Here is a 24,890-nt window from a genome sequence, read left to right as displayed (position 1 = left end):
TACGTACATGGACAGGATTCACTCAACATTACATTATTCCTTTAGTTGTGCTCGTCTCCAGATCAGTATGAGTGCCAGGGTATTGCAGAGAGCCCCTTTATTGGCATCTATTACCATCCAGCACCCAAGGCTAACCGTGAGGTCATTGGGACCTGTGTCATTGGCTATAGCTCCCGCCACAAGGAGAGGCTGTCATCGATCATTGCATGCATGGTAATAATTCCCAGATGGCCAATTAGATGTGGCGAATCTGACCAAGTCATATAGCTATAAACCACGCTCACTGGAGAGCCTGGGTATGTCCTCCTTGCCCCTCCACGCTTATCGGCGTATCATCCCAAAGAGGAAAGATGCCTGTCCCGCAATTTTTCCTTCTTCGCATTTAATTTGGCGTGTCTGCATTGAGACCAATTTTAATACTCTGTAGGATCAGCTGAAACAGCACAATTGGTATCATCCGAAATTTTGCATAGAAATGCTCTATCGCGGCGTTTAATACCGTCGTTGCATTTGACCCCGCCTACAAGGAATTTCTCCACTGTGCAAACAATTGATCCCAAGATGAACTTGAGGTACACCAGTCCAGAGCTCCACCGGGCTTTCATTGCCTTGGGAAGCAATGTTGGAGACAGAATAGAAATGATTGAGCAGGCTTGTCATGAACTAGACCAAGCTGGCATCAAGGTCAAAAGGACAAGCTCATTGTTCGAGACCGCGCCGATGTATGTGCTCGATCAAGACCCGTTCATCAACGGTGTGTGTGAGGTATGTCAATCAATTTTATGGTCAGATATGTAGACTTAGTGATTAACCCATCTCAGGTGGAAACAACCCTCGCGCCTATGGATCTTCTGGACACTCTCCAATCCATTGAGATTGCGATGGGCAGAAAGAAGCTCATTGACAAGGGCCCACGTTCTATAGACCTGGACATCCTGCTGTATGATCAGGAGGTCTTTTCTCACGAACGTCTCAACATCCCACACAATCTTATGCTGGAACGAGACTTTGTGTTGCGACCTCTCAGCCAGTGTGTACCAAATGACTCTTCATCTGCCGACACACAACCACATGAACTGACCATCTAACACCAGACTGATCCCCGATGAATATCCTCCTCTTCCAGGAAAGGACGCGCAGACATATAGCGCACATCTAAAGGCTCTCCCACCACCAGAGCCAACCCCAATCTCCACAACTCCAATCTCACCACAATTCCCATCCCTGCACGCAACAGACCCCAAGCGCAGCACTCACATCATGGCAATCCTAAACCTGACCCCAGACTCCTTCTCCGACGGCGGCAAGCACTCCCCAACAGACCTCACCTACATAACAGAAACAGTCCGCAACTTCATCGCCTCCGGCGCAACGATCATCGACATCGGCGGCGAGAGCACCAGACCGGGCTCAACACCCGTCGGAGCCACTGAAGAAATCGCCCGCGTAGTGCCCGCAATCCGCCATATCCGAGCCATGCCCGAAGCCGCAAACATCGCCATCAGCATCGACACCTACCGCGCCAGTGTAGCTGAAGCAGCCTGCCTCGCCGGCGCAGACATCGTCAACGATATCTCTGCCGGCCTCCTCGACCCGCAGATGCTCTCAACAGTAGCGCGTCTCGGCAAATCAGTCATCCTAATGCACATGCGCGGCTCGCCGCAGACAATGACCAGTCTGCTTGACTACCCCGGCGGTGTTATCCCGGAAGTAGCAGCTGAACTAGGCGAGCGCATTGCGGCCGCTGAAGAAGCGGGAATCCGACGCTGGCGTATCATTCTCGACCCAGGTCTCGGCTTTGCGAAGATCCAGCCGCATGATTTGGAGATCCTGAGGGATTTACCGAAGTTGCGCGCGATGCCAGGACTTGAATGCTTCCCTTGGTTGATGGGGCCGAGTCGGAAGAGGTTCATTGGGCATATTACCGGGGTGAAGACCCCGCGGGAGCGTGTTTGGGGTACGGCTGCTACGGTCTCTGCTAGTGTGGCAGGTGGTGCGGATATTGTGCGTGTTCATGATGTCAGCGAGATGTGGCAGGTTGCAAAGGTTGCGGATGCGATCTATCGCGTTGATTGAGATGTTTCTTTTTGTCGTGCCACATATCATATATCCTTGGCCAGGGGGAGTTTACATGAGGCCTTTTGTATTCAACATTTGAGTGTGACCTGTACTATGATGTACTACTATGTTCTCTTCATTCATCATGGAGTTCTTATTTTTTTCGGGTTGTACGGGACCTAACAAAGGGGGACTGAGCTTTTGTGCATTGTCTATCAATAATATCAAATCATGAACTTCTCGATTATCTTAAATCCTATCAACGAAATTAGCAAAATAAAATAAAACCCTGACGTTGATCATCCTATGTTGTAGTGTAGGAATGCGAAGGGGAACAAAAATCGTCAATCTCACGCCAGATTGCTTTTCACGATATGAACCCCAAATTTTGGTCGACTGCTGATCACAATTGTTTTCCAGAGGAAAGGTATCGTCATAAGTCTGAGAAGGGCAGGGGATACACAATATACGTCACGCACTAAGGGGGCGAGACTGGGGGAATTCGGATATCAATGTGGCTTGCTAAGGTATTTGAACTGATAGAAGGCGTAACATCTAATTGACATAGGCAACTAGCCTAGTTGTTGAGATAGTTGCGAATAGCACCTGGTCACATCCAGTTAGTAACGAGTATATAAAACTGTGCAAATGATAAGATGTGCTCACCCTGTAGTTTAGTCGCACCTTCGCCAACCAGATGCGACAAATTCTCAAGGTCATCTCCAGCAGTGATACCAAAGCGGCGGATGAAGTCCTTAGCAGCAACCTCCATATCGCCGTAACCGTCGTCAAGCGAGCTGATCTCATCTTCGGGCCGGCCGAAGTAGCTGTTGCTAGAAATAGAAGTAGCGCTGTCGAATTGGCGGAGACGCTCCTTAGCCTCCGATTGAGCAGCAGGGTCAAACCGGTCTCGTCCGAAGAATTCGTCAGACGAGATGCCCTTCTGGGCGCCAAATCGGGTTCTGGTCTGAGCAAGTTCCGCATCTGTGTCGACTGTCAGCTCATCACCTTTAAACAAGTTCGGAACAACAAAGGGAAATTACCATCAGCAGGGTTGGACTTGGCAGGCCCAACGGAACCAAAGGTCGGCTTCTTAGGGGCAACGGGCTTCGACACCTGGCCAAAGCCAAGTCTGCTCATACCCATACCCAAACGCTCTACGTCGCTCGAATTGCGGTCATGAGAGTTGCGGGCAGGGCTGACTGGGATGGGGGAAGCGATTGGGATAGCAGCGGCAGCACTCGCAGCCTTCTTGGCCTCGGCTTCCGCCTGCTCGGCCTCGGGGTCGTAGCCAAGCTTTTCGATGCGCTCGGCCTCTTCCTTAGCCTTGCGCTCCGCCTCGTCGAAATCGATGATATCTGCAGCCGCAACCTTCCTAGCCCCGAGCTTTGGTGCCTTCTTGGCACCGAGTACGCTGCCCTTCTTCGCAGAGGTAGCTGTGGGGGTCTTCCGGGTGACACTTGTGGGCCGAATAGCAGCGGGCGCCGGAGATGCGCGCTTCTCTTCGGAGGCAGACAAAGGAGATTTCGAGCGGGATCCGTTGGCGCCGGTGCTGGCATTCAGGAAAGGAGAGCCGTTGCGGCTGACAACGGGGGTGTACCAGTGCGCGACGGGGGGTTGCTCGGACGCTTGATCGAGGGCTTGTCCCAGGAGGAAAAGAAGTCGTCGTCGCCATCGCCAGCAGGGGTGTTCGATCCATCTGAAGGAGTGCCAGCAGGAAGATCTGTGATAACAACTTCCTCGGGGTACCTAAACAAAAGCAACAACACTGGTCAGCACCTGGTCGCATGGGTTGCGTTATGATATCCACTGACTGTTGCGCATCCAGCGCAGCGCGCTTCTTGAGTTCCTCCTTATACTTGACAGCTGCATTGCAGGTATATTTGACCTTGGTATCCTTGCTCGCCAGCGCAGCGGAACCTCCGTGCGATTGGAAATATTTGGTCGCAGACTCATTTCCACCAACCTTCATCACTCGTAGCTGCTCCCATTGCCACTCTGCATACAATGTCAGCAACAAAATACCGAAACAATTGGCGTATAGAGGAGTTGTATTGGAGAGTACATACGGTCGAGATTTGTTGATCGGACAAAGGAGATGTGCACACCGAGATTACGGTGGTGTGCCGAACAGTCAAGGCACAAATAAATACCGAACGGAACTGAAGACCATGTCGGGTTTTTAGTGCCGCAATCGAAGCATACCTGCAAGCGGTAGAGACATCAGAATCGAGTGCCACAATCATACAGCGCCATACGGGGTGGGGGTGTGCGCACCTTGTTTGCAGGCTTCAGCTTGACCTTCTCAAAGATCTTTTGAGACTGCGCCTTTGTGGCACTCATGATGATACCGAGGAGATATCAATGGGGAAGACACCGAAAAGGAAAAAAGGGGGGTTTGATTGACAGCTCAGGGAAGGCAAAAGGGAAGCATCCCGAGTCGGGAATGGCGAACGTGGACACTCAACTCGAGACCCTGTGCCTGGTGTAATCGTCATACAACGCCTCCCGTTTGGCCGCGGCTGTCGCCGCCATCGGCAGTATTGTATTACCGTATTGTAACCGTCACCTGGATTATCTCGTCGCACGTGATTCTCGTATGAAGATCGCCGATGGCAACGGAGATAATCCAATTCGTTATCCGACGAGATACTCCAACTCGTACGAAAAGCCCATTTGCGATTCATCACAATGAGCTCCTTCCAATTACGCGCTCTTCCCCGAGTGTCGCCCGCCTTCTCTATCCTCCGGTCCTCTCCCCGCATACAGACACAGCTCGCTCGGCTCTACGCCACGCAAAACAATATAGGCGGCGGGCCTCAGACTACTTCGTCAAGGAAGAAGAGCATTACAGTCCTCTCTGATGATGGGAGAGTTCAGTGGGGCGATTTGAGTGGAGGAGAGAAGGTTGCACGGGCAACACAACAGTCCTTCAACTTTGTTCTAGTATTGGCTGGAGCAGTATTGACGGTACATATTGCATTCATTCCTCAAGATCTAGCATGTGGATCCTGACTATTTTTCCTGATTAGGGTGGAGTCTTCACACTTTTCTATCTCGAGGTCCTATCACCCAATAGCAGGACATGGCAGTTCGAGACCGCGGTAGGGCGCATTAAGGACCACCCCGAGTGTATCAAGCTGCTCGGTGATCGCAGAGAGATCAAGGCCTATGGCGAGGAGACCCGGAGCCGATGGGCGCGAAACAGACCTATCGCGTTAGTTCTTGCTCCTTGCATAGCTCTATGACTGAAATGCTAACAACGACTAGATCATCTACAGAAAAGGACCGGCTAGGTCGTGAGCATCTTCGCATGCACTTCCATGTACGATATCACTCCTTCTGAAAACCAAACATGAGTATACTGATCGTGAATTATAGGTCGAGGGTCCTCTCAACTCCGGCGTGGTCGTCGTGCACATGATCAAGCCTTTGGATAAGAGCGATTTCGAGTACCAGCTTCTGGCGCTGGACGTGAAGGGGCACTCCCGCATTGTGCTTGAGCAAGCCTCAGAGAAGCCCAGTGTGGCCAGTGCATTGAAGCTCTTTGGTATTCAGTGGCGCTGATATGGTGATGGTGCCAATTCCCCATGATACCCCTGCACCTCAACCCATGCTAGGTCACAAGCCCTGCCCATCTGTGATGAACATTTCTGCATTCATCCGAACTTTTGTTCTTGGGACTTTTTTTACTTTGTCCAGATGTGGGGAAGATGCCTCCCTTGTACTTTATATTGAAAATCTCGGCCACTGGCCATCTACTCAGGCTCCGATTACCTGTACGCTGTATCATAGTTTAGGACTCAAATTTCAATACGATATTGTCCCATATCTCGTTATAAGTTGAAGTATTGATGTGATCTGAGTATTTGAAATATATAACTTGCATTACAGTGAGCTTAGCCCGAAGAACATATTTATAATTTGATTCTTTGAGAGAAATTGACATGAATACACATAAACACATGATCGTCTAGAAAAAATGCACGCTCAAGCTCATCAACAAGTCTATACAACTCTAGGTCCATCAATGATAGTCTTCGCCTCCTCTGATCTCCACCAACTCTTACCCTCCTGACCGGGGTACTCGAAGGCATCCATACTATCCGCCTTCATCTCAACACTGTACCCAGGCTCCAAGGGAGTAACATAGTAACCATCCTTAACACTAGATGGGTGCACAAAGTGCTCGTGAAGGTGGTCCACATACTCAAGAACACTTTTCTTGCCGGTAACGACAACATAGTCGATCGTGCTCAGGTGTTGAGTGTATTCGGGAAGACCGACACCACCAGAGTGTGGCACAATAGGCACACCGAACTTGCGTGCCAGTAAGAGAATGGCCAGAACCTCGTTCACACCGCCGACACGGCAGGCATCGGGCTGGAGAACAGTCAGGGCGCCGGCTTGCAACAGCTGCTTGAAGATAACGCGGTTCTGGCACATCTCGCCGGTAGCAACGCCAATGGGGCCATGGGGGGTGTTGGCCAGAGCCTTGCGGATGGCGGCGTGACCGAGGATATCATCGGGGGAGGTAGGCTCTTCGATGAACCAGGGCTTGAACTCTGCGAGCTCTTGCATCCAGGTAATAGCCTCGGGGACGGACCAGACCTATTTGTCGTCAACGGTTAGTCTGGCTCAAATTGGAACGAACGACGTTCGGACGGAAGGAGCGTACCTGGTTGGCATCCACCATCAAAATATTCCCCTTGTCGTACCCAATGGCCTCCCGCGCAATGCGCAATCGAGACTTATCATCTTCCAGGTCTCCACCAACCTTAAGCTTGAAGTGTTTGTAGCCCTGCCCAAGAGTCTCCTGCAACAATGACTTCAGCTTATCCTTGCTGTATCCTAACCAACCAGCGCTGGTAGTATAAGCAGGAACAGCCTGGCTGGCTTCAGCCTCCTTGATGCGATCCTGTTTACCAGCCTCAATCTCCCGCAGGAGACCGATGGCCTCCTCGGGGGTGATAGCATCAGTGATATAACGGAAGTCAATGCAACGCACGAACTCCTCGGGGGTCATGTCAGCCACAATGCGCCAGACAGGCTTGCCGAGGGTCTTAGCCCACAGGTCCCAGAGAGCATTAACAAGAGCACCGAGAGCGAGGTGGGTCACGCCCTTCTCGGGGCCGATCCAGCGCAGCTGGCTGTCGGAGACGAGGTAACGCCAGGTCTTACCCCAGTCTGCGGTCAACTCGTCGAGATCTTTACCCACGACCATAGGGGCCACGAGAGAAATCGCTGCACAGACAATCTCATTACCACGGCCAATTGTGAAGGTCTGTATAGCTATTGGGTTAGTTCAAATCTTCTTGGTGTGGAGTGTGCTATGACGTACCATGCCATGTCCGGTATATTCTGAATCTGTGGTGATGATGCAGTAGGCGGATGAATAGTCACCCGCTGCGTTCATCGCATCTGAACCGGTCTTGTCCAGCGAGGTCTATGGTGGGGTTGTCAGTATTCTAAGAAAGGAGTATACAACGGCATTGTCCTGGGATGAATGTTGACGTACCGGAAACCTCACGTCGCGCGTGGTGAAGCCAGTAATCTTGACCATTGTGAATAATTATCAATTACGACGTAGAGATAGGTGGCAGTCCTGTCAATAGCTAATAGTAATAGGGGCACGAGTCAGTCTCCAAACCAACGTGGTGGTTGATCTATACCGGAGTGTATATATACCTACTGGGTATCGTCAAAAACCACTTTTTTTGAGGGGTTCGAACACACAAGAGCGACAAAGGAGGGATATGTCAGTAGGAAGAAATGATTCAAGAATTCCAAGAGATTCCAACTTGTATATACAGCCCAAGATATTCCCCCGCGCCATCGCCAATTTATCCCACCGCCCCTCCCCCGACATCACAGGCGCGTTCTCATTGGCGGAGAATTACAAACGCCAGGAAAATCAGCGATTCCACCAATCACAGCGCAGGCAGCATACTCGGAGATACTCCGCGATTGCCCTGACTGGGGTTGCATTGCCCCCGGTTCCTCCGTGTACTATACGGAGTAAAGGATGCAACATACCACCTGGGCACTCTGTGGACTACAGCATAATCTAGGGGCCGAAAAAGTGTCGGGAGACGGGGGAGAAGCCATTTGAAAGCATACATTCAGGATGATCTGATATTCATTTGCTGTTACATTTGCATGAAGCTGAGATAGAATAGACGCAGCATCTCTCGTCAAAATGTACTTAAATAGCTAGATCAAGAGGACAGGCCTCGTTTCTCGCTCTCGGAACAGAAAATGATCATTCGCCAAAGCTTGCGAACAAGGACTTCGGCCTCCTCGTCCAATGCCTATAGAGAGGTGATGGTGATTAGTGAATGGGCTTATAGAAGAGAAAGGGTAGGTACTCACTTCGGCCAGCTGTTCGACCAACTCCTGAGGGGAGCCATGCTTTCGCACATGTTCCTCCACCACGTCCACCAGCATTTGTTCCTGCACTCCAAGATACTCGACGATCTTTTTCTCCACAAACGGCTTGAGCTGGTCACTGATAATGGCTTCATCGACAAACTCCCACTTGACCTGCCAGTTCCAAAGGCCTTCTTTCTCGGATGGAATCTCGGCAGCGAGTTGACGGGCCGCCTGAGCGCGCTCCTCGTCGGTAAGACCGGCAGCTTCAGCGGCAGAATCGAATTTGATCGGAATAAGTTGACGGCGGGTTGCGTGGACGGGCTCTTCCTCGTCCTCCAGTAGTCCTTCCACCTCGGCCACTGTACGGCGACTGGTCGCGGCCTGAGCCTTCTGCGCGGCGGCTCCAAGGGAAAGCTTGAAGCGTTGGGGTTCACGGGGAGCCTCCGGAGTACGGACTTCAAGCTCCTTGGCTTGGCGAGCGAGGAAGTCATCGGCCATACCCCGAGCCTGCTCTTGCTGCTTGGCAGATTGCACACGCTCACGATCTTCAGCGGCGCGATCGGAATCGTCCATGTTGACCTCACGGGAACGGAAGCTGGCACGGTTCCGGAGCCAGGCTCCACGGTCTGCATAGTAGTCGGCCGCCTTCCGGTTGTCTTCAGTATCGTCGTTCCAAGCACCAAGTCGTGCTTCCATCTCATCGTGCGCAGCTTGCAGCTTCACATCTTCTTCATCCTCGCGCTTCTTCTCTCGCTCCAGCGCGGCGGTTCGGCTGCGCTCACGGTTAAGCCAGCGGCGTTCTTGATCGGAGAATTGCTTCTCCTCCTCGGCTTCGTGTCGCGCCTTTCGGCGGCGTTCAATTTCGTCGTCGCTAGCATCAGAATCCTCGTCTTCGCTCTTAACGTAGGCCCCATTCAACGATCCACCATTCACGAAAGAAACTCCCTTCTGATAGTCTTTCGGAATCTGCACACCGAAAGCCTTTGGACCGGAAGGTGCGTTCGGCACATGACGATCTCGCGGGCCGAGTGGAATACCGTTGATACCGGCGGCGGGACCGCTGGGAGCGGATGCTGGAGGCGAAGCAAGTCGGTTGATACGAGGACCAGAATTGCGTGCACGCTCCATCGACTCGATCTCCTCCTCGCGTCTCAAACGCTCGAGGTCGCGGCGGGTGCTTCGTTCGCGGAATGCAGAAATCTCCTTGGCCACATTGGCGCGCATCTCCGGGGGAATATCGGCCAACTCATCTTCCATTGTAATGGGGATTGTAACGACTTCTCCATCCTTCATTTCAACATCGCCCTCCCCATCAACATTTGACTCCTTTTTAGTGGGGGCTGGGGGATGGAAAAGGTCTTTCAAGACCTTGTTGAGGTTCGTGCGGGCAGCGTCGAAACGTGCTTGACGTTCTTCGGGGTCTTGCTCTGCTCGGCTAGACTCAAATTGCTCCAGATAAGTGAGGGTGCCGTCATCGACAATGATCTGCCATACAAGTCAGTAGACTGATTTAAACATGATTGGTATTCACGCACCAGAAGCGGGCTCTTTTCGATCTTCTCATCCTCGTCACCTTCGGCGCCATGTGTCTGTCTCTTGACCGGCACTTCGACATCCTTCAATGTTTCAACCGCAACCTCAAGACTCTCCGGGTCATCATATTCGGCAAAGCCAAAGCGGCACGGTTTCTCATCGGCATCTGTAGCGCGAATCCAACGGCGCAAGATACCTGTAGATCGTAGAATGCGCTCAATGCCATCATCACCGCCTACGCCTTCGGTGATTCCACCAACAAAAAGCGTGCGGACAATTTCATCGCGAGTAGGAGGTTGGAGCTGCATGCCGGTATCGCGACCGTGATGGCGCTGGCTATCCATGCCCATCGATCCCAGACCCGCACGGCGCCCAGGACCATCTGAGCGTTCCCGACTGCCCTCTTGAGCTGCAGGCTTAGCTGGGCCCGAGGTACCAAGACGAATTACCGGGGCAGAGAAATTGATGTTGGGCATATTGGCAGGGGGTTGGAAGTTAGGTGGGAAGCTTCCTGGGCGACCAGGCTGGTTGTTGGCTTGTTGCATGCCTGGGGGTGCGCTAGTACCTGGAGCAGCCATTCCCGGAGGAGGTGCTGGAACTGGTCAGTCTGAATTGAAAATGAGATTATAATAGGAAGTAATTTACTCACCCATGCCTGGAGGCGCGCCATATGCGCCATAATCGGGAGCCTGTCCATAAAGACCGGGGGCTGTCTGAGAGTTAGCATGTTCGTGACAACAAGGTTTTCTCAAGCGCCTTGAAATGGGAAGAGATACTCACGTTGATAAGGATTGTACATGATGCCGATGACGGTACCGCCGACGTTGACAATGTTGACAATGTGGACAAAGTCAGGTCGGCCAAGGCTCGATTGAAACTATCTTCACTTTTGCCAGCGAAAAAGCGTAGGCGGTGAACAGGCGGTGGACAGCGTCGCAACGGTAGCTCCCAAAATGAAAGGTGGCACGTGCGCGCATGAAGGCCCGTTGTGCAGGAGCGACCAAGGTGTACCTGTTATGCACCGTTTTACTATGTACCCTTCGGTACCGGGGACTTTATATGAGACATGTGCCCAATGTCTACATCCATATAGAGATACCTAGGTAGATACATGAAACAACTGCCCACATCTATGTGTATATTCTCCGTACTTACAGGGGATATAGTTGGCGACTATGTCATACAGTCAACCAATCGAACCAGCACAAGCCAATGTGTTGCCCGGTTCAAGACCGCCATGAGGTTTAAAATTGGACTATGTTGTATAGCGAAGCATGTCACCCATAGCCGCTCAATTCCAAATGTCCCGCTCTACAGCATTCTGGAAGCCAACGGTCCGGGCCCAGAAGAGTAAAAACAATTGCCTACAAGTATACAAAGAATAGTGGAGTACTCCCGGTAAGCAGATTCGGCTTAACCGGAGACCAAAGAGAGAAAATGGGCGATTCCAGAAAATAATACCCAGTAAAATCCAAAAATAAACCGAATGCGGCAATGATGATGTTGCCCCACGACCCCTCGGACCCCAACGCGCCGGACGCAACTGACGCCATTCGATTTCCTGTTACTTTTGTTGTTTCTTTCTCTATCCAACCTCTTTGCTTTCTGTATGTTTCAAGTGTCTTCTTCTGAACCTCATTTGGTACAACATAGTATACCCATCGTGGCCAGCGCTAATCCCCTCTACTCATAGAACCCCTCAACCATTGTCACCATGCCTGGTTTCTCCCAAACCAATGACCTTCCTGCCTGGAAGGAGCTCCAGGAGCACCACACCACCTTGGGTCGTAACCTTGTCCTGAAGGATCAGTTCCAGAAGGACCCCAAGCGCTTCGAGAACTTCAGCCACAAGTTTGCCAACACAGTAGACAACACAGAGATCCTCTTCGATTTCTCTAAGAACTTCCTAACCCAGGAGACCGTTTCTCTGTTGGTCCAGCTTGCTAAGGAGGCTAAGGTCGAAGAGCTCCGTGATGCCATGTTCCGTGGTGAGCACATCAACTTCACAGAGGATCGAGCTGTCTACCATGCTGCTCTGCGCAACGTGGCCAATGAGCCCATGCAGGTGGACGGCAAGAGTGTGGTTGAGGATGTCAATGCTGTTCTGGAGCACATGAAGGAGTTCTCCGAGCAGGTCCGGAGCGGCGAGTGGAAGGGTTACACTGGCAAGAAGATTAACACCATCATCAACATTGGTATTGGTGGTTCCGATCTGTAAGCTTTTCTGTCCTGAATCGTTTAGGGACTGTAGCTGACATCTGCATCTAGCGGCCCTGTTATGGTCACTGAGGCTCTCAAGCCTTATGGCCACCCCGACATCAAGCTCCACTTCGTCTCCAACATTGATGGCACCCACATCGCCGAAGCTCTGAAGAACTCGGACCCCGAGACCACCCTTTTCCTGATCGCCTCGAAGACTTTCACCACCGCAGAGACCACTACCAATGCCAACACCGCTAAGTCTTGGTTCCTCCAGACTGCCAAGGAGGATGCACACATCGCTAAGCACTTTGTGGCCCTCTCTACCAACGAGGCTGCGGTCACCAAGTTTGGTATTGATGCCAAGAACATGTTCGGATTTGAGTCTTGGGTGGGTGGCCGTTACTCCGTGTGGAGTGCCATTGGCCTGTCTGTGGCTCTGTACATTGGTTACGACAACTTCCACCAGTTCCTGGCCGGTGCCCAGGCTATGGACAAGCACTTCCGGGAGACCCCCCTCGAGAAGAACATCCCTGCTCTTGGTGGTTTGTTGAGTGTCTGGTACAGCGACTTCTTCGGTGCCCAGACCCACTTGGTTGCTCCCTTCGACCAGTACCTGCACCGCTTCCCCGCGTACCTGCAGCAGCTTTCCATGGAGAGCAACGGTAAGGCTATCACTCGCACTGGAGAATACGTCAAGTACACCACTGGACCCATCCTGTTCGGCGAGCCTGCCACCAACGCGCAGCACAGCTTCTTCCAGCTCCTGCACCAGGGCACCAAGCTCATCCCCGCCGATTTCTTGATGGCCGCCGAGTCACACAACCCCGTTGAGGGTGGTAAGCACCAGCGCATGCTGGCTGCCAACTTCCTCGCCCAGTCCGAGGCTTTGATGGTCGGCAAGACCCCCGCTCAGGTCAAGGCTGAGGGTGCCGCTGAGGAGCTTGTCGCTCACAAGACTTTCCTGGGTAACCGTCCCACCACCTCCATTTTGGCTCAGAAGATCACTCCCTCCACCTTGGGTGCTCTGATTACCTACTACGAGCACGTCACCTTCACCGAAGGTGCTATTTGGAACATCAACTCGTTCGACCAGTGGGGTGTCGAGTTGGGCAAGGCCCTCGCCAAGAACATCCAAAGCGAGCTGGAGACCGAGGGCGCTGGTGCCGACCATGACAGCTCCACCAGTGGTCTTCTGCTTGCTTTCAAGGAGAAGGCTAAGCTGGCTTAGAGAGTTATGGTCTTGTGTGAAGGACCGTGGGATGTGTAGTTTTGACGAGCAACGATTTTCCACATATTTTTCCGTTTTGAGAAGGAATGAACAATTATCGAATTTTCCATCATTGAGCAAGTAAGATATTGTAGACCATGTTAATACACTAGAATTAGGAGTGGTGGCTTTGGATTCAATGTGATGCAACCACTGGGGTCGCTGCAGCAAGGGGAAATCCAGTTGTTGGCCGCAACTCCGACTCCGCAACGCCGCGGTCGAACTCCGTCCTTGACCTTTGCGCAACCCTCGAACTCTGCAATCTGGCCGATGCGCGGCGATCTTTACAATTATCCGAGAAATAAAAATGACTTTGAAACGCCAATTGAGTCCATCCTCTGCTGCGCTGGCGCTGCTGTCTTTGACAGGCGCCATGTGGCCAACTGGCGCTCTTGCGGGGAGCGCCAACGGCAACAGCGAGGGATACAAACCGAGAGAGGACATCCCAGTGTCATGTTTGAACCGGACAATGTGAGATAACTATTCAATAGACCTTTACAGCACTGCTAATCATTGCTTGTTATATAGGGAGGGAGAGCATGTAAGCGCCACCAGCCCGTCTACCAACTCCTAACACGCAAGCGCCAGCGCAAACCACATCGAGACACAAAGCTAATAGCATTTACGAAAATCTTCAGGTCACTGACAGCCTCGGCAAACTTCAATATGTGCCCTTTGTCACTTGCAACGAAACTGCCCGCCCTCTCTCCCTCCACTACGGCGTCTCCGAAACGATAACATGCACTATCGACTCACTTACCGATGAACTCTACCATCTCCTCGAGTTCTACGTCCACTCCGATGTCCCAATGACCTGCCGCGTGCCAACGGCACCACTCACACCCTCCGCCGGCGCAGTAGAGAAAGCGGACAAAGACTCGGACGACAAATCGGGAGAAGTAGACTCTCTCTCAGCACTGGCCGACAACGGACCTCCCTTCACGCCCCTCACAATCGCGCTGCAGGGCACGCTGCAACTGAGCCACTTGCACATCTGGACGGATATGAACGTCGTGATGCACAACATGGCCTCGGACGCGGCCGCAGAGCAACAGAGCAAGACCAACATCGGCCAGTCTGGACAGCCTGGGTTCGCAGTTGGCGGTATCGCATACTCGACCCCGGAGTTTGATAACACAGGCAAGAATCCCAAGCTGGATGCGGACGAGGAACCTGTTGCTCTTGCGCAGGCGGCGCGCGAGCCTTGGACTGCTGGACACGGCACTAAGGTTGTGCGCGGGGAGCCGCTTACGTTCTCTTTCCATGTTGCATGGCTGGAGGGCGGCGCGAGCATTGGGTGGCCGGTGCGGCCTGCTTCCGAGTCCTGGCTGGCTTTGGCGACTGGGTCTGGGAAGAGCTCCGGTTCTTTCTTTTCTAAGCTGGCGTTCTTTGTCATGGCGGCTTCGGTTGGCGCTTTGGTTGCGCTGTTCTGGGAGCGCAAGGGTGGGCGTTCGCGTGGTCGGCCTACTTGGCATGGAGATGGGCTTTTGGGTGGCACTCCTGCGCGCGGGGCGATGGGTGCTGGTGTTACCTTTGGAAATGGAGGAAAGGCCAATGGGTATGGTGGTTACTCTGGCTCTCCTAACGGTAATGGGAACGGGGTTGGAGGGGGATATGGATTCCCAAGCGGGAAGAGGGATTGATCTGTAAAGTTGAATGTATAGCCTGAGAGTATGAGGTGGCCGTCTACGACGTGTACAGTGTACCTATGTCGAAAGGCAGAATTGACCACTGGCAAGAAGCTAGTGTTCTCTACATATCATGATTTGATGTCTCAAGTGATCAGGTTAATCAAATCCGATGCATTTCCATATCTAATGCAAGAGCCAAATTCAACACAAAAAGAGAAATCAAGTACCTAGGTAATAGTTGTACAAGTAACAAAGGAAAAATAAAAGAAACACCAATTTTCAGGCCAATGCCACATACTGCCCACTCAGTCCATCACTCCGCACCCGCCTCAGTATATACATACAAGCCGAGTAGACAAGCCGCAGCACCGAGACCCAAGGCAAAAGAGAGGCATTAAATTACCATCCCTGCGCCTGCATCCGCTGGATCTTCTGCACAGTTCCCTGGAAAGAGAACTTGAACAGCTTCTTCCAGCGCAGCATCTTCTTCTGCTTGCGAACCATACCCTTACGAATGTGGAATCGCTGAGCATGAGCCTCCTGCTTAATCTTATTCTGCACAATAGTGGTGTGAAGCTTCCGCAGCGCACTGGCAAGATCTGTACCACGCTCAGGCTCAACGTGAGCCTGTCGACCAAGTGTAGGTCCGAGCTTCAGCTCGACCTTGCGTGTGGGCAGAGGTGCGCGCGAGCGTGATCGGAGGCTGCTCTGTGCGCCTTGGCCGACGGCCCGGGAGAGGGCATCTGAGAAGACTCGGCGTTGGCTGGAGGGTGCGCCGCGGGGCTTGTTTAGCTCAAGTCTGCTGAGGATATCGTCGAAGTCGGAGGTCGGCTTTTGTGTTTTCTTGGCGGCCTCGGGCACTGTGGTGGGCTCGTCGGTGGGAGATGTGGGCTTGAAGGGTTTGCTGGGTGATGAGGTGGAGGAATTGTAGCGCACTGCGTTGGCGAGGGAGGCGAACGGGTGCATTGGGGTCTGCTGTTGGAGCCATGGTGTTGGCCTGGCGCGGAGGCCGCGGGCCAGGAGGCGGAAGTCCATTTTAATCGGACTTGTTGGTGTCAATTGAGCAGATCGGCGGGAGTAGACTGGAGTATCTGCTAGCCTTGACGAAGGAAGGATTGGTCGACGTGGGCGTGCAGGGTCAATGGAGAGGTGCTCGGAGTGGCCGTGACGGAAAATCATCGTTCCCCGATTGGAAAGGAAATTGTAGGTCACGTGCTGTGTGTTTTTGTTGCATTTGCTCGAGATAATGTGCACCACATCTCCAAATCTCAGGAACTTGCAAATATCTTTCCTGCTACATCTTGAAAAGTCTCCCTGGCACATAGTTCTCACCAAATCCCGCCGAGAAAAACGGAATGTCATCCATCTCAATCGCAACGCTCCCCCGCATGGGCCGTGATGCCCTAGCGGCCCTACTTCGAACGGAACCAACCAACCTAGCCATCGTTGATGTCCGAGACTCAGGTAACTATTAGCTATTCCATTCTTACCAAGTTGAAGCAAATTAGCTCACGGCTTAACCAGATCATATTGGCGGCCATATCCGCTTATCAACTTGGGTACCCAGCTCAACACTGGATGTACGCATGCCCGAGCTCATCCGCACTCTCAAAGACAAGCAGATGGTTGTCTTCCACTGTGCACTCAGTCAGCAGCGTGGTCCATCTGCTGCTCTCCGATACGCGCGCGAGCGTGAGAGCGCACTCGGTGTCGAGGAGAGCCAAAAGCAGCAGGTATTTATCCTCGATGGTGGATTCGTGGAATGGCAGCAGAAGTATGGCAATGATGCTAAGGTGACTGATGCTTATGCTGCTGATGTTTGGGAAGAATATTGAGCTCCGACTGCTTGTGTGAAGTCAGGCCCCGACCATTTTATGCATTAGCCCTTTTTATTTATGAGATTTGACGAACTTGATAGGAGAGATACAGATACCATTTAGATGCATTGATCATTTTTACTTCGAGCTATCTTTTCTTTTTCTTTTTTGTTTGGGCGGAGTTTTGACGAAAGTATTCTTGTTCGATGGCACTTGAGGGTATCTAGATCGCGATTTGTTCATATGCTGGGCATGTCTATGTCATTGTATTTGGTGGAATCTTCGACAGTAGATGAAATTATTGTACATGAAGTGGGCAGACAGAGCTAATCTATCAATATACAGCAAGAACATAGATACGAATTTACATTTGAATGCCTCCTCCAAAGCCAACAGGTCGCCTCTTACCTTCGTTCTCGGGGATAATGGCCATGACCTTATAGATCTGTCCCATTGATCCACCGCTCTTCTCAACCAATCGCTTCCAACCAGTTTCTAGTGTCTTTCTGTGCTCCTCGTCTGGCACTTTGCGGAGTAGCTGCCGCATGCGCTCCTCAATACCCATGGCACCGAGGAAGTCACCCTGTTCAACAGGACCGTGAACCTCGACGCCGTCGCTACCCTCAATAGCCGCTTCAGCCAGTGAAGTGAAATCAACATCCGCGCTAACATCGACCCGGCCGGGCTCTGAGAGCGCTGCCACCTTCTGGTGGCTTTTGATTCCGCGCAACGAGTTGATGGGGATGGTTGACATTGTCCCGTAGTCCATGATCAAGGCTGCCCCGGATGGAGTCTTCTTCACTGACAAGGGGGCTGTGCTGGAACCAGACTTCTTTTTCAAAGCGAGGGCAGAGGCAGAATCACCACCGATGCGGCGTGCAAAGTCAGCGGCATAGATTCGGCTCTCGGGGCTGATCTCGATGGTTGAGCCTGGCTGAGACTTGAGGGCTCGGTAACGCTGAGAGATCTCCGGGATCACTAGCGATGATGGTGTGGAGGCCTTAGCTTTGGTCAATTGGAACTCGGGTTCTCCTTCTATGTTCTCTTCAACGGCCTTTGGATTTAATGTGACCATTAGCTCTCGCCATTGTGGAGTGTTGGCGACCTTGGGTGGATCGTGTATTTCTACTGGACCAGTGGGGGTCATGATTTTTCGTGGCTGATCGGCTTCCTGGTTCTCCGGAGACGGAGGGACAGATTCGAAGGCATGAATAGGAAGTGCATCAAAGAATTCATGCGCAAAGATGAAAGGTGTCTTGCCTTCCTCTGTATCGCCGATATCTTTTGTCAGCATTCGGCAAATGGATAGAATCAAAGTTACCACTTACCATGTGGCAGCAGACGGATATCCTCAACCCAAATGACAGGTACATCAAAGTACTTGCATATACTCCGGTGTCCAATATCTGTCTCCTCCATCACAGCCTCCTCACCGCAGAGCAGTCGCTTCTGTACTGCTCTGAGTGTTCCACTAGCTTCCACGAGATAGATTGCTTCGACACTAGAAGAAAAGCTCTTGAAGTTTCGGAAAGTCTGCGGGGACCAGTCAGTACACTGAGCCCGATGCGCTTCACCCATAGGAGACAAGCATGATTGCAACCACTCACCCGCAACATATCATCCATTAATGTTCCTTTTCCGGGGCCAACCTCCATCAGCTGAACACCACTCCTGGTTCGGCCTTGCGCCATCCACTCCGCTATGGTCCATATGCCAATCAACTCTCCAAAGACCTGCGAGATCTCTGGTGACGTAACGAAATCGCCATTCTTTCCGAAAACACCTCCACCTTCGCCTCTAGTGGTATAATATCCGCCGTCTGGGGAAGTCAAGACTTGGCGCATGAACGCCGCGATAGGCACGGGCCCAGTAACCTATTGCGAAAGTGAACGATTAGCAAAAATACAGCAAGAAAAGAACTTCAGTGGTCAAGTACCTTCATGACACTGGCCAATGTTTTGGCTAGTGGTGTCGACCATTGTCTCTGTTCAAACGAGGAAGAGTTCCATCTCTGTGAGCATCTCGGAACTACTGGGTTGCGAGGTCTGCGGAGGATATGCGACGCAACGCGCCTCGTAGCTTGGTTCATTATTGGTCCCGGATTGAGTGGTGAGAATTGTTGGTATTGCAATATCCACGAATCTGGACTTTCCCGAGGCAGAACAACAAAGCTTTTAGGGCCCAGACACTCGCTCGATTGCGCCGTACTGAGTCCAGGTGTTTCTCTGAATCTCTCCGCGGAAGCTTCGCCGCACGTGATCATATCCTTATCGGATGGTTATCTGACGCTAGTCCTGATGTGGTATGGTTTATCCAAAGCCCTAAGTCTGATGGCTCTACTCCGTACAGAGAACAGAGTACGGAGTACGGAGTACAATGTCTAGAACTAGGTTGGGCCTAGGTAGTTCATGCCATTGCTAATATAAGGTGGGTTCTGCTAAGTACTTCGACTTCAAAGCACGAGCGCTAGCGCTGTGCTCCGTTTTATGGTCGGGAAAATCCTCTCATCTCGTCAGTTCAGCTTGTGGATCTACCGTGATAAGTTGATTTCTTATGCCAACTCGCACTCAATCAAGCTCTCAGCACTATCTGACGGTGTCCAGATCTTCGTAATTTTGAGGCCCACTGGCTCGATCACCTGGTACCATTGCTTTTCGGTTCGCTCCTTGGCAGCTAAATCCACCATCATGATCATGTCCAGAGATGTAGCCTGCCAGTGAGCCCCGGTATCAGGAATCACGTTTTCGTTGATCAGCAACTTGCTGTATCCAGGGCTCATTGCAGCCACCAGTTTTGACAGAATCTTCTGGCATGTTTCGTCATTCCAGTCATGCAGCACAGAGTGCAAGAAATATGCCCGAGCACCTGTGGAGGTCAGCAATTATCCAATACTTAATGCATGCCAAGCCACTTACCCTTGACAGGCTGTTCCTGGTAGAAGTCGTGAACCATAGGTTCAATTGCTGAGTTTATCGACTTGATATCTTTCAGGACATGCGGCTGGTCTTACAAGATTAGTTTTCCGGGCGTGTTGGGCCATTTTGATATAAACTCCTCCAGATCATGTCCTTTGTTCCCACCAACGTCAACGATGAAAACATCATTTTCGCCGGTCTTTGCTCCATCGAGAAGAGTTTGTACAGGATAGAAGTTTCCGTCCATCCAGCTGGGCCTGCCTTGATGGTAGGATGACATGAGATTGTTGAATTGACCTCCGAGTTGAGGATATTCAGGGTTCTTGCCGTCAAGGAACTGGAAGAAGGAATATTCCGTCTTGAATCCAAGGCTAAATGGAGAGTCAGTTCCCTCGGTGGGAGTTTGATAATTATGTTTCTTGAGCCAGGCGGGCAGCGCGCTGATTGCTGGCAGGGTACATCCATTACTGTCGAGCGAAAACAGTCAATATACCGATAAAAGCTGGATCGGGAACGTTTTGCAGACTTTCGGTCCACGGGCCAAGTCACTTACATGCACGGCCAGGCATCGTTGAACCGTTTAATGGCGAGTGCGGTGGTTAGCCCATTGCGACCATATTCATCCCTACCGGTCTCAACAAAGACCCCCATTGCGGCAAGATGCTTCATGATTCGACCTTCGCAAAATGAGTGTCATATTTATCGAGGGGCGGGGTTAGTACCCACCAAGGAGCTCGGGTTCCGCGCCTGTTGTCGCTGCAAGCTCTACTACCGATTTAGGCTTGTCGGTCTGTGCTAGTAAGAAGAAGATTCCCAGATCGATACAGGTCTCGATGCCTGCAAAAGCAGTGGGCTAATATACAGAAACCAAATAATGAGCCTTTAAAATGTTCGAGACTGGGGTGATCTTGCTTCCGACGCACCTGGGCCCAGCAGTACCGCAGCATGGTTTCCTGGGGTGTTTCCATTGCCTGTACAAGAGACCGAGCTGTCTCTAAGAGCTTCAAGCGCGCATCCGAGTCACCATTACTATAAGCTTGCGAGTGGAGACCAATCTCCTTCTGTAAATGCTCAAGTTGTTCGGGGGCACTTGGGGAGGTGGCGACTTGGAAATCAATAACGGCTGTGCCATGGCCATTAATGGCAGAGTTGTTTGGTTCAGCTGTCATCTTGAATGTTCGTGTGTTTGAAAATTATTTACACCGAGAAAAGGGCGAAATAAGCATTGAAATATGAATTATTAGAACTTCCAATTCCGAGTATCTAGGGGAAACTTGTCTTTTTAAGCGAATGAAAGAGGGATCTCACATATGGGTACCGCCATGAAAAGGGGGACTTCTAGATCTATCCCCTAAACAATTAGTGAGACATATTGCTACAAATTAGTGCGATAAAATTTTACATATTGCGCGAAATATATGGAGTACGGAGCTTGGACTACTCCATATAATGTGCACGGAACCTTTCAGCGCTTGATCCCGTTCCCGTCCTGTGTCCTGTTTGGGGCCAAAACAATATGGATCTAATCCAACCAAATCGCTCAATAACTGATGGGTGGACCACCCCACTGTCTAGTCCAATGGTTAGTGCATGCAACTTCGCAACATCGGACGATAGTTTGCGCCACTTGCAAGGTATCTAAACCGGTTACCGGCTACTCTGTACATCGGATATAGTAGCATTCCTTGGCAGGACCTTTATCCATGCTGTTTTAAATTAATCTGTAATTTGATGTCACTGCCTGAACATGGATAATTTGGTCATCTGTTAGCCAGGTACAAAATTGAGATGTTCCCAGAATCAGAGATAGTTTCAAGCCTCTTGCTAGTCAATATCCTTTCGACTTTTGGAGCCCCGATAACTATTCTAGAAACCCACCTTCGGTGATTACCTAGAATTAGCATGAATCACTGCCCAATATGGCCAGTTCCAGGACCGAAGCTGCCAAAATGGGGAATAAAGGCCCAGAAATGATGGCTGTAATGTGGTCAATGACGACTCTTGCCCTTTTACTCGTAGTCGCTCGTGTGTGCGTTCGACAACGAATTCTCCGGAGCTTTGGTTTTGATGACTGGTTAATTGGAGCCTCGATGGTAGATATCTCCTTTCATCTTCCTTCAAAACATATTGGCGTCACCTTCGCTAAAAATTGACGTCTTTAGATCTTTGGCTTGGCTTTCGTTGCAGCTGCGACGGTCTCCGTGCAATATGGATATGGACAACATACAAGGGCTCTTGAAACAGAGGCTGCTGAGACCGCTCTCTTATGGAATATGATCTCATTTATCTTTGGGATTATATCGTTCGCGTTGCCAAAGCTCGCGGTTGCCGCGTTGCTCCATCGAATCCTGAACCCAAATACTGTCCAACGCGTTATAATATGGGGTCTAGTAAGTCTGGTAGCGATAATTGCTACTGTGAACATTTTAATCTATGTTACCATGTGCGATCCACCACAAGCGCTCTGGAAGACATCGATGGTGGTGCGTGGGGAGGCGACATGTCGCGATATATGGATTCTCATAGACTACGCCACGTTCAATGGAGGTAAGCCGTTCTTGATATACTTGATAGCTTTGATTGAATAACCTGATAAATCAAAAGCATTTTCCGCATTCGTCGATCTTTGCCTTGCGATTTACCCTGCGATCATTCTGTTGAGACTTCAAATGTCCCTACGGAAAAAGATTGCATTATCTGCTGCCTTTGGCCTGGGCTCAATGTATGCATATTCCGTAACCTTTTATTTCTGGTACCTAAAGTCTAACAAAACGGTTCATCTCAGTGCGGCCGCAACTGCAATGGTCAAATGTGCTCAAATCAAGGGTTTGGCCGACCAGACAGATCCTACTTGTGAGTCCTCTTTCTGCGTTTGATCATGATCTGCTTGCTAATACTGATGCTGGACGATGAAATAGTTGGTACTGTACCTCTAGTAGTCTGGACAAAGTAAGTACTTCCGTCATGCTATCCATATCGCCGTGAAACTAAGAAAGACATAGCGTCGAAGCCAATATCGTCGTCATTGCCGCCTGTATACCAACACTCCAACCAATGCTTGATCTAATTTTGAGAAAGCTAAAACTTGTTTCGACAGGCAAGAGTCACTCTAAGCCATCCTCCTACGCACAGCATAAGATATACGACAATCAGTCTAGTCAAGGGCCCGTCGTATCAAAAGCCGAACAATCAATCTTGTCAAAAAGAGGAGAGAGCCAAGAAAACATCTTGAATGATATAGATCAGTATCAAATACGGCGCACCGATGAGGTATATCTTGAATATGAAGTGCAGCCACCAAAACGGTCATCTCCAAACTAAACAGACTGTTCCTGACAACCAACCCTGACCATAACAATATCGAATTTTAATTATAGAAAATTTATGGGATTGGAACTAGTCATAATACTTGGCTATCACACCCCCGATAATAGGCTGCTCACTTATTTCACTTCGAGCTACACCTCGGTCAACTCCCTCGGCAACTCTAGCCTTCACCCACTCGCCAGCGGTGATACCAACTGCACTGTTATCGGTTGTTTGGTCATATCCCAAGCGATGCAGTACTTCACTCACGACCGGCCGCAGCTCGAGGTCATCCTCTGGTCGGACGAAATATAACACGCCCAACCGGTCTACATCTCTTTGATCGGGTGGAGGTGCGACGACGCGATGGATGCTGCTCTTAAGAAACCCGTTGGTGAGGAACTGGAGCGAGTCGGCAAGATTCACTGTGATGCTTCCCGGATACGGCTTTACCCACTTCCACTCGCCTTCTGGGGTCCGGACTTGTAACGCCGCAACCGGCTGGCGGAACAGTAAGGTCAAGCTGCCAAAGTCGGTATGCCCTTTGGACCAAATGCCCGCAGCCTTCTCGTTCTCTTCTTTGGTCCGGCGATGGTACTTCATGTACCGCAGATGGCAGTCACTCTTCTCATCATAGCGGTGCACTTTAAGGAAATAGTCCTCGGGTAACTCGAGGATAATGGCGAGAAGCGTGAGTAGTTTGCGTACAACTTCGTCATGAATATGGCGTGCGAAGCCTTCAATAATAGGTCGATTATTATTCACAATCTCCGGTTGAGGACGTTCCAGAGCGGGTATGAATTTGGGGATATTGAAGATTTCAGTGTTGTCAAACACACCCGGACTGATTTCCTATACAAATTTGTTAGACAGACTTGTTGCTGGCCGCATATCATGGTCCCGACGTACTCGGAGACCTGCTGGCTTGTAGCCATTGTAGCCACCTTTCTCAAGCTCCGCACGGAACTTGAGCTTCTCTTCTAGAGGAAGGTTGAAGATCTCTTTACCAATCGCGAATTGTCGGTCAACCTCTTCCTGTGAGACACCAAAATTGACGATGTAAAAGAAACCTAAAATCGAATCAGGCTTATGCACTCGAAAAGTGAAAAACAAAGTCATCTTCCACTAACCTATATTCTGGATAGCTTCAAACAGCTGCTTGGCTAATTGCTCCTTGCCACCGGGTTGGTCAAACAGTGACAGATCTAAGGTGGCGAGGTCCGCCCAGTCCACTAGATGCACATGTTAGCCATGAATGTGCAAATGAACTGCGACCAGAACTTACGATCAAAAGAAGTCTCTGGGACCTGGTTGTACGTCGGAATATCACTTCCAGTAGGAACTGCAGCTGGAGCTTGAGTCAAAGTTGCCATAACGAAATATGAAAACAAGATATACAAGGAGAATATTATGACAGTCTGGCGCAGTGGAGATAAGGATTTGCCTTGCCCTACTTTGTATATGAGAAATGGAGGAGAGTTTATCAACCTCCCGGGGCTCTTGTTGGCGCAATACTTCAAAGGTTCAGGCTTGTCAAACTATAGGAGTTCATTCCACTCGGACTATTTCTGACCTTAATCCCAGATAAATGCACGGGATGAAGATGCAAGACCAGTAAGATCGCTGGGTATGAGTGCAGGTCTAGATCTCACCATGATTCCCTCCGCTGGCGTGATCGGAGACATCTCCGACCCCGCGAAAAAGAGGTCAAGCTCAACATAATGTCCGCAGAACGCATTCTCGGCTAAAATAAAGCTATTTGCCTAGAGGTCATGCTAGATAAATGCGT

The 24,890-nt window shown here is 50.8% G+C and overlaps 13 protein-coding genes across 13 annotated transcripts; 6 read left to right on the top strand and 7 right to left on the bottom strand.

The window, feature by feature from the left end:
• Nucleotides 1-429: 429 nt before the first annotated feature.
• Nucleotides 430-2,076, top strand: N7457_002090 (folic acid synthesis protein; the record flags this gene model as incomplete). Its single annotated transcript, XM_057173136.1, has 3 exons — nucleotides 430-765; nucleotides 822-1,030; nucleotides 1,095-2,076. Coding segments are annotated over 3 exons (1,527 nt in total), but the record flags the coding sequence as incomplete, so codon positions are not given.
• Nucleotides 2,077-2,635: 559 nt separating this feature from the next.
• Nucleotides 2,636-4,401, bottom strand: N7457_002089 (ADP-ribosylation factor GTPase-activating protein; the record flags this gene model as incomplete). Its single annotated transcript, XM_057173135.1, has 6 exons — nucleotides 2,636-2,664; nucleotides 2,725-3,042; nucleotides 3,102-3,757; nucleotides 3,873-4,056; nucleotides 4,128-4,263; nucleotides 4,336-4,401. 6 exons carry the CDS (start codon nucleotides 4,399-4,401, stop codon nucleotides 2,636-2,638), a joined length of 1,389 nt encoding a protein of 462 aa, XP_057033286.1.
• Nucleotides 4,402-4,749: 348 nt separating this feature from the next.
• Nucleotides 4,750-5,625, top strand: tim21 (the record flags this gene model as incomplete). Its single annotated transcript, XM_057173134.1, has 4 exons — nucleotides 4,750-5,028; nucleotides 5,091-5,275; nucleotides 5,329-5,383; nucleotides 5,440-5,625. The coding sequence occupies 4 exons, from the start codon at nucleotides 4,750-4,752 to the stop codon at nucleotides 5,623-5,625; spliced, it is 705 nt and encodes a 234-aa protein (XP_057033285.1).
• A 441-nt stretch (nucleotides 5,626-6,066) lies between these two features.
• On the bottom strand, nucleotides 6,067-7,621 carry N7457_002087 (L-fuconate dehydratase; the record flags this gene model as incomplete). Its single annotated transcript, XM_057173133.1, has 4 exons — nucleotides 6,067-6,669; nucleotides 6,737-7,342; nucleotides 7,400-7,504; nucleotides 7,577-7,621. 4 exons carry the CDS (start codon nucleotides 7,619-7,621, stop codon nucleotides 6,067-6,069), a joined length of 1,359 nt encoding a protein of 452 aa, XP_057033284.1.
• A 655-nt stretch (nucleotides 7,622-8,276) lies between these two features.
• N7457_002086 (uncharacterized protein) lies at nucleotides 8,277-10,762 on the bottom strand (the record flags this gene model as incomplete). The annotated part of the gene is made up of 5 exons (XM_057173132.1): nucleotides 8,277-8,369; nucleotides 8,431-9,915; nucleotides 9,966-10,555; nucleotides 10,613-10,672; nucleotides 10,744-10,762. 5 exons carry the CDS (start codon nucleotides 10,760-10,762, stop codon nucleotides 8,277-8,279), a joined length of 2,247 nt encoding a protein of 748 aa, XP_057033283.1.
• Nucleotides 10,763-11,677: 915 nt separating this feature from the next.
• N7457_002085 (glucose-6-phosphate isomerase) lies at nucleotides 11,678-13,393 on the top strand (the record flags this gene model as incomplete). The annotated part of the gene is made up of 2 exons (XM_057173131.1): nucleotides 11,678-12,177; nucleotides 12,232-13,393. 2 exons carry the CDS (start codon nucleotides 11,678-11,680, stop codon nucleotides 13,391-13,393), a joined length of 1,662 nt encoding a protein of 553 aa, XP_057033282.1.
• Nucleotides 13,394-13,739: 346 nt separating this feature from the next.
• N7457_002084 (uncharacterized protein) lies at nucleotides 13,740-15,075 on the top strand (the record flags this gene model as incomplete). Its single annotated transcript, XM_057173130.1, has 2 exons — nucleotides 13,740-13,903; nucleotides 14,082-15,075. The coding sequence occupies 2 exons, from the start codon at nucleotides 13,740-13,742 to the stop codon at nucleotides 15,073-15,075; spliced, it is 1,158 nt and encodes a 385-aa protein (XP_057033281.1).
• A 387-nt stretch (nucleotides 15,076-15,462) lies between these two features.
• Nucleotides 15,463-16,098, bottom strand: N7457_002083 (mitochondrial 37S ribosomal protein bS21m; the record flags this gene model as incomplete). Its single annotated transcript, XM_057173129.1, has 1 exon — nucleotides 15,463-16,098. The coding sequence occupies one exon, from the start codon at nucleotides 16,096-16,098 to the stop codon at nucleotides 15,463-15,465; it is 636 nt and encodes a 211-aa protein (XP_057033280.1).
• Nucleotides 16,099-16,418: 320 nt separating this feature from the next.
• N7457_002082 (phosphatase YCH1) lies at nucleotides 16,419-16,898 on the top strand (the record flags this gene model as incomplete). Its single annotated transcript, XM_057173128.1, has 2 exons — nucleotides 16,419-16,527; nucleotides 16,588-16,898. The coding sequence occupies 2 exons, from the start codon at nucleotides 16,419-16,421 to the stop codon at nucleotides 16,896-16,898; spliced, it is 420 nt and encodes a 139-aa protein (XP_057033279.1).
• A 346-nt stretch (nucleotides 16,899-17,244) lies between these two features.
• Nucleotides 17,245-18,969, bottom strand: N7457_002081 (S-adenosyl-L-methionine-dependent methyltransferase MidA; the record flags this gene model as incomplete). The annotated part of the gene is made up of 4 exons (XM_057173127.1): nucleotides 17,245-18,146; nucleotides 18,209-18,413; nucleotides 18,488-18,754; nucleotides 18,817-18,969. 4 exons carry the CDS (start codon nucleotides 18,967-18,969, stop codon nucleotides 17,245-17,247), a joined length of 1,527 nt encoding a protein of 508 aa, XP_057033278.1.
• A 462-nt stretch (nucleotides 18,970-19,431) lies between these two features.
• Nucleotides 19,432-20,964, bottom strand: N7457_002080 (uncharacterized protein; the record flags this gene model as incomplete). The annotated part of the gene is made up of 6 exons (XM_057173126.1): nucleotides 19,432-19,745; nucleotides 19,796-19,880; nucleotides 19,965-20,262; nucleotides 20,349-20,472; nucleotides 20,522-20,648; nucleotides 20,719-20,964. 6 exons carry the CDS (start codon nucleotides 20,962-20,964, stop codon nucleotides 19,432-19,434), a joined length of 1,194 nt encoding a protein of 397 aa, XP_057033277.1.
• Nucleotides 20,965-21,714: 750 nt separating this feature from the next.
• N7457_002079 (uncharacterized protein) lies at nucleotides 21,715-23,116 on the top strand (the record flags this gene model as incomplete). The annotated part of the gene is made up of 6 exons (XM_057173125.1): nucleotides 21,715-21,888; nucleotides 21,958-22,342; nucleotides 22,400-22,517; nucleotides 22,581-22,648; nucleotides 22,714-22,744; nucleotides 22,798-23,116. The coding sequence occupies 6 exons, from the start codon at nucleotides 21,715-21,717 to the stop codon at nucleotides 23,114-23,116; spliced, it is 1,095 nt and encodes a 364-aa protein (XP_057033276.1).
• A 75-nt stretch (nucleotides 23,117-23,191) lies between these two features.
• Nucleotides 23,192-24,474, bottom strand: N7457_002078 (uncharacterized protein; the record flags this gene model as incomplete). The annotated part of the gene is made up of 4 exons (XM_057173124.1): nucleotides 23,192-23,953; nucleotides 24,011-24,171; nucleotides 24,232-24,333; nucleotides 24,387-24,474. The coding sequence occupies 4 exons, from the start codon at nucleotides 24,472-24,474 to the stop codon at nucleotides 23,192-23,194; spliced, it is 1,113 nt and encodes a 370-aa protein (XP_057033275.1).
• Between the last annotated feature and the right edge of the window lie 416 nt (nucleotides 24,475-24,890).

The sequence above is a fragment of the Penicillium paradoxum genome, assembly GCF_028828445.1.
Source record: "Penicillium paradoxum strain IBT 22861 chromosome Unknown utg000003l_segment0_segment0, whole genome shotgun sequence".
Lineage (NCBI taxonomy): Eukaryota > Fungi > Ascomycota > Eurotiomycetes > Eurotiales > Aspergillaceae > Penicillium > Penicillium paradoxum.
The sequence above is the reverse complement of the archived record's forward strand: the minus strand, read 5'-3'. Positions and strand labels throughout refer to the sequence as shown.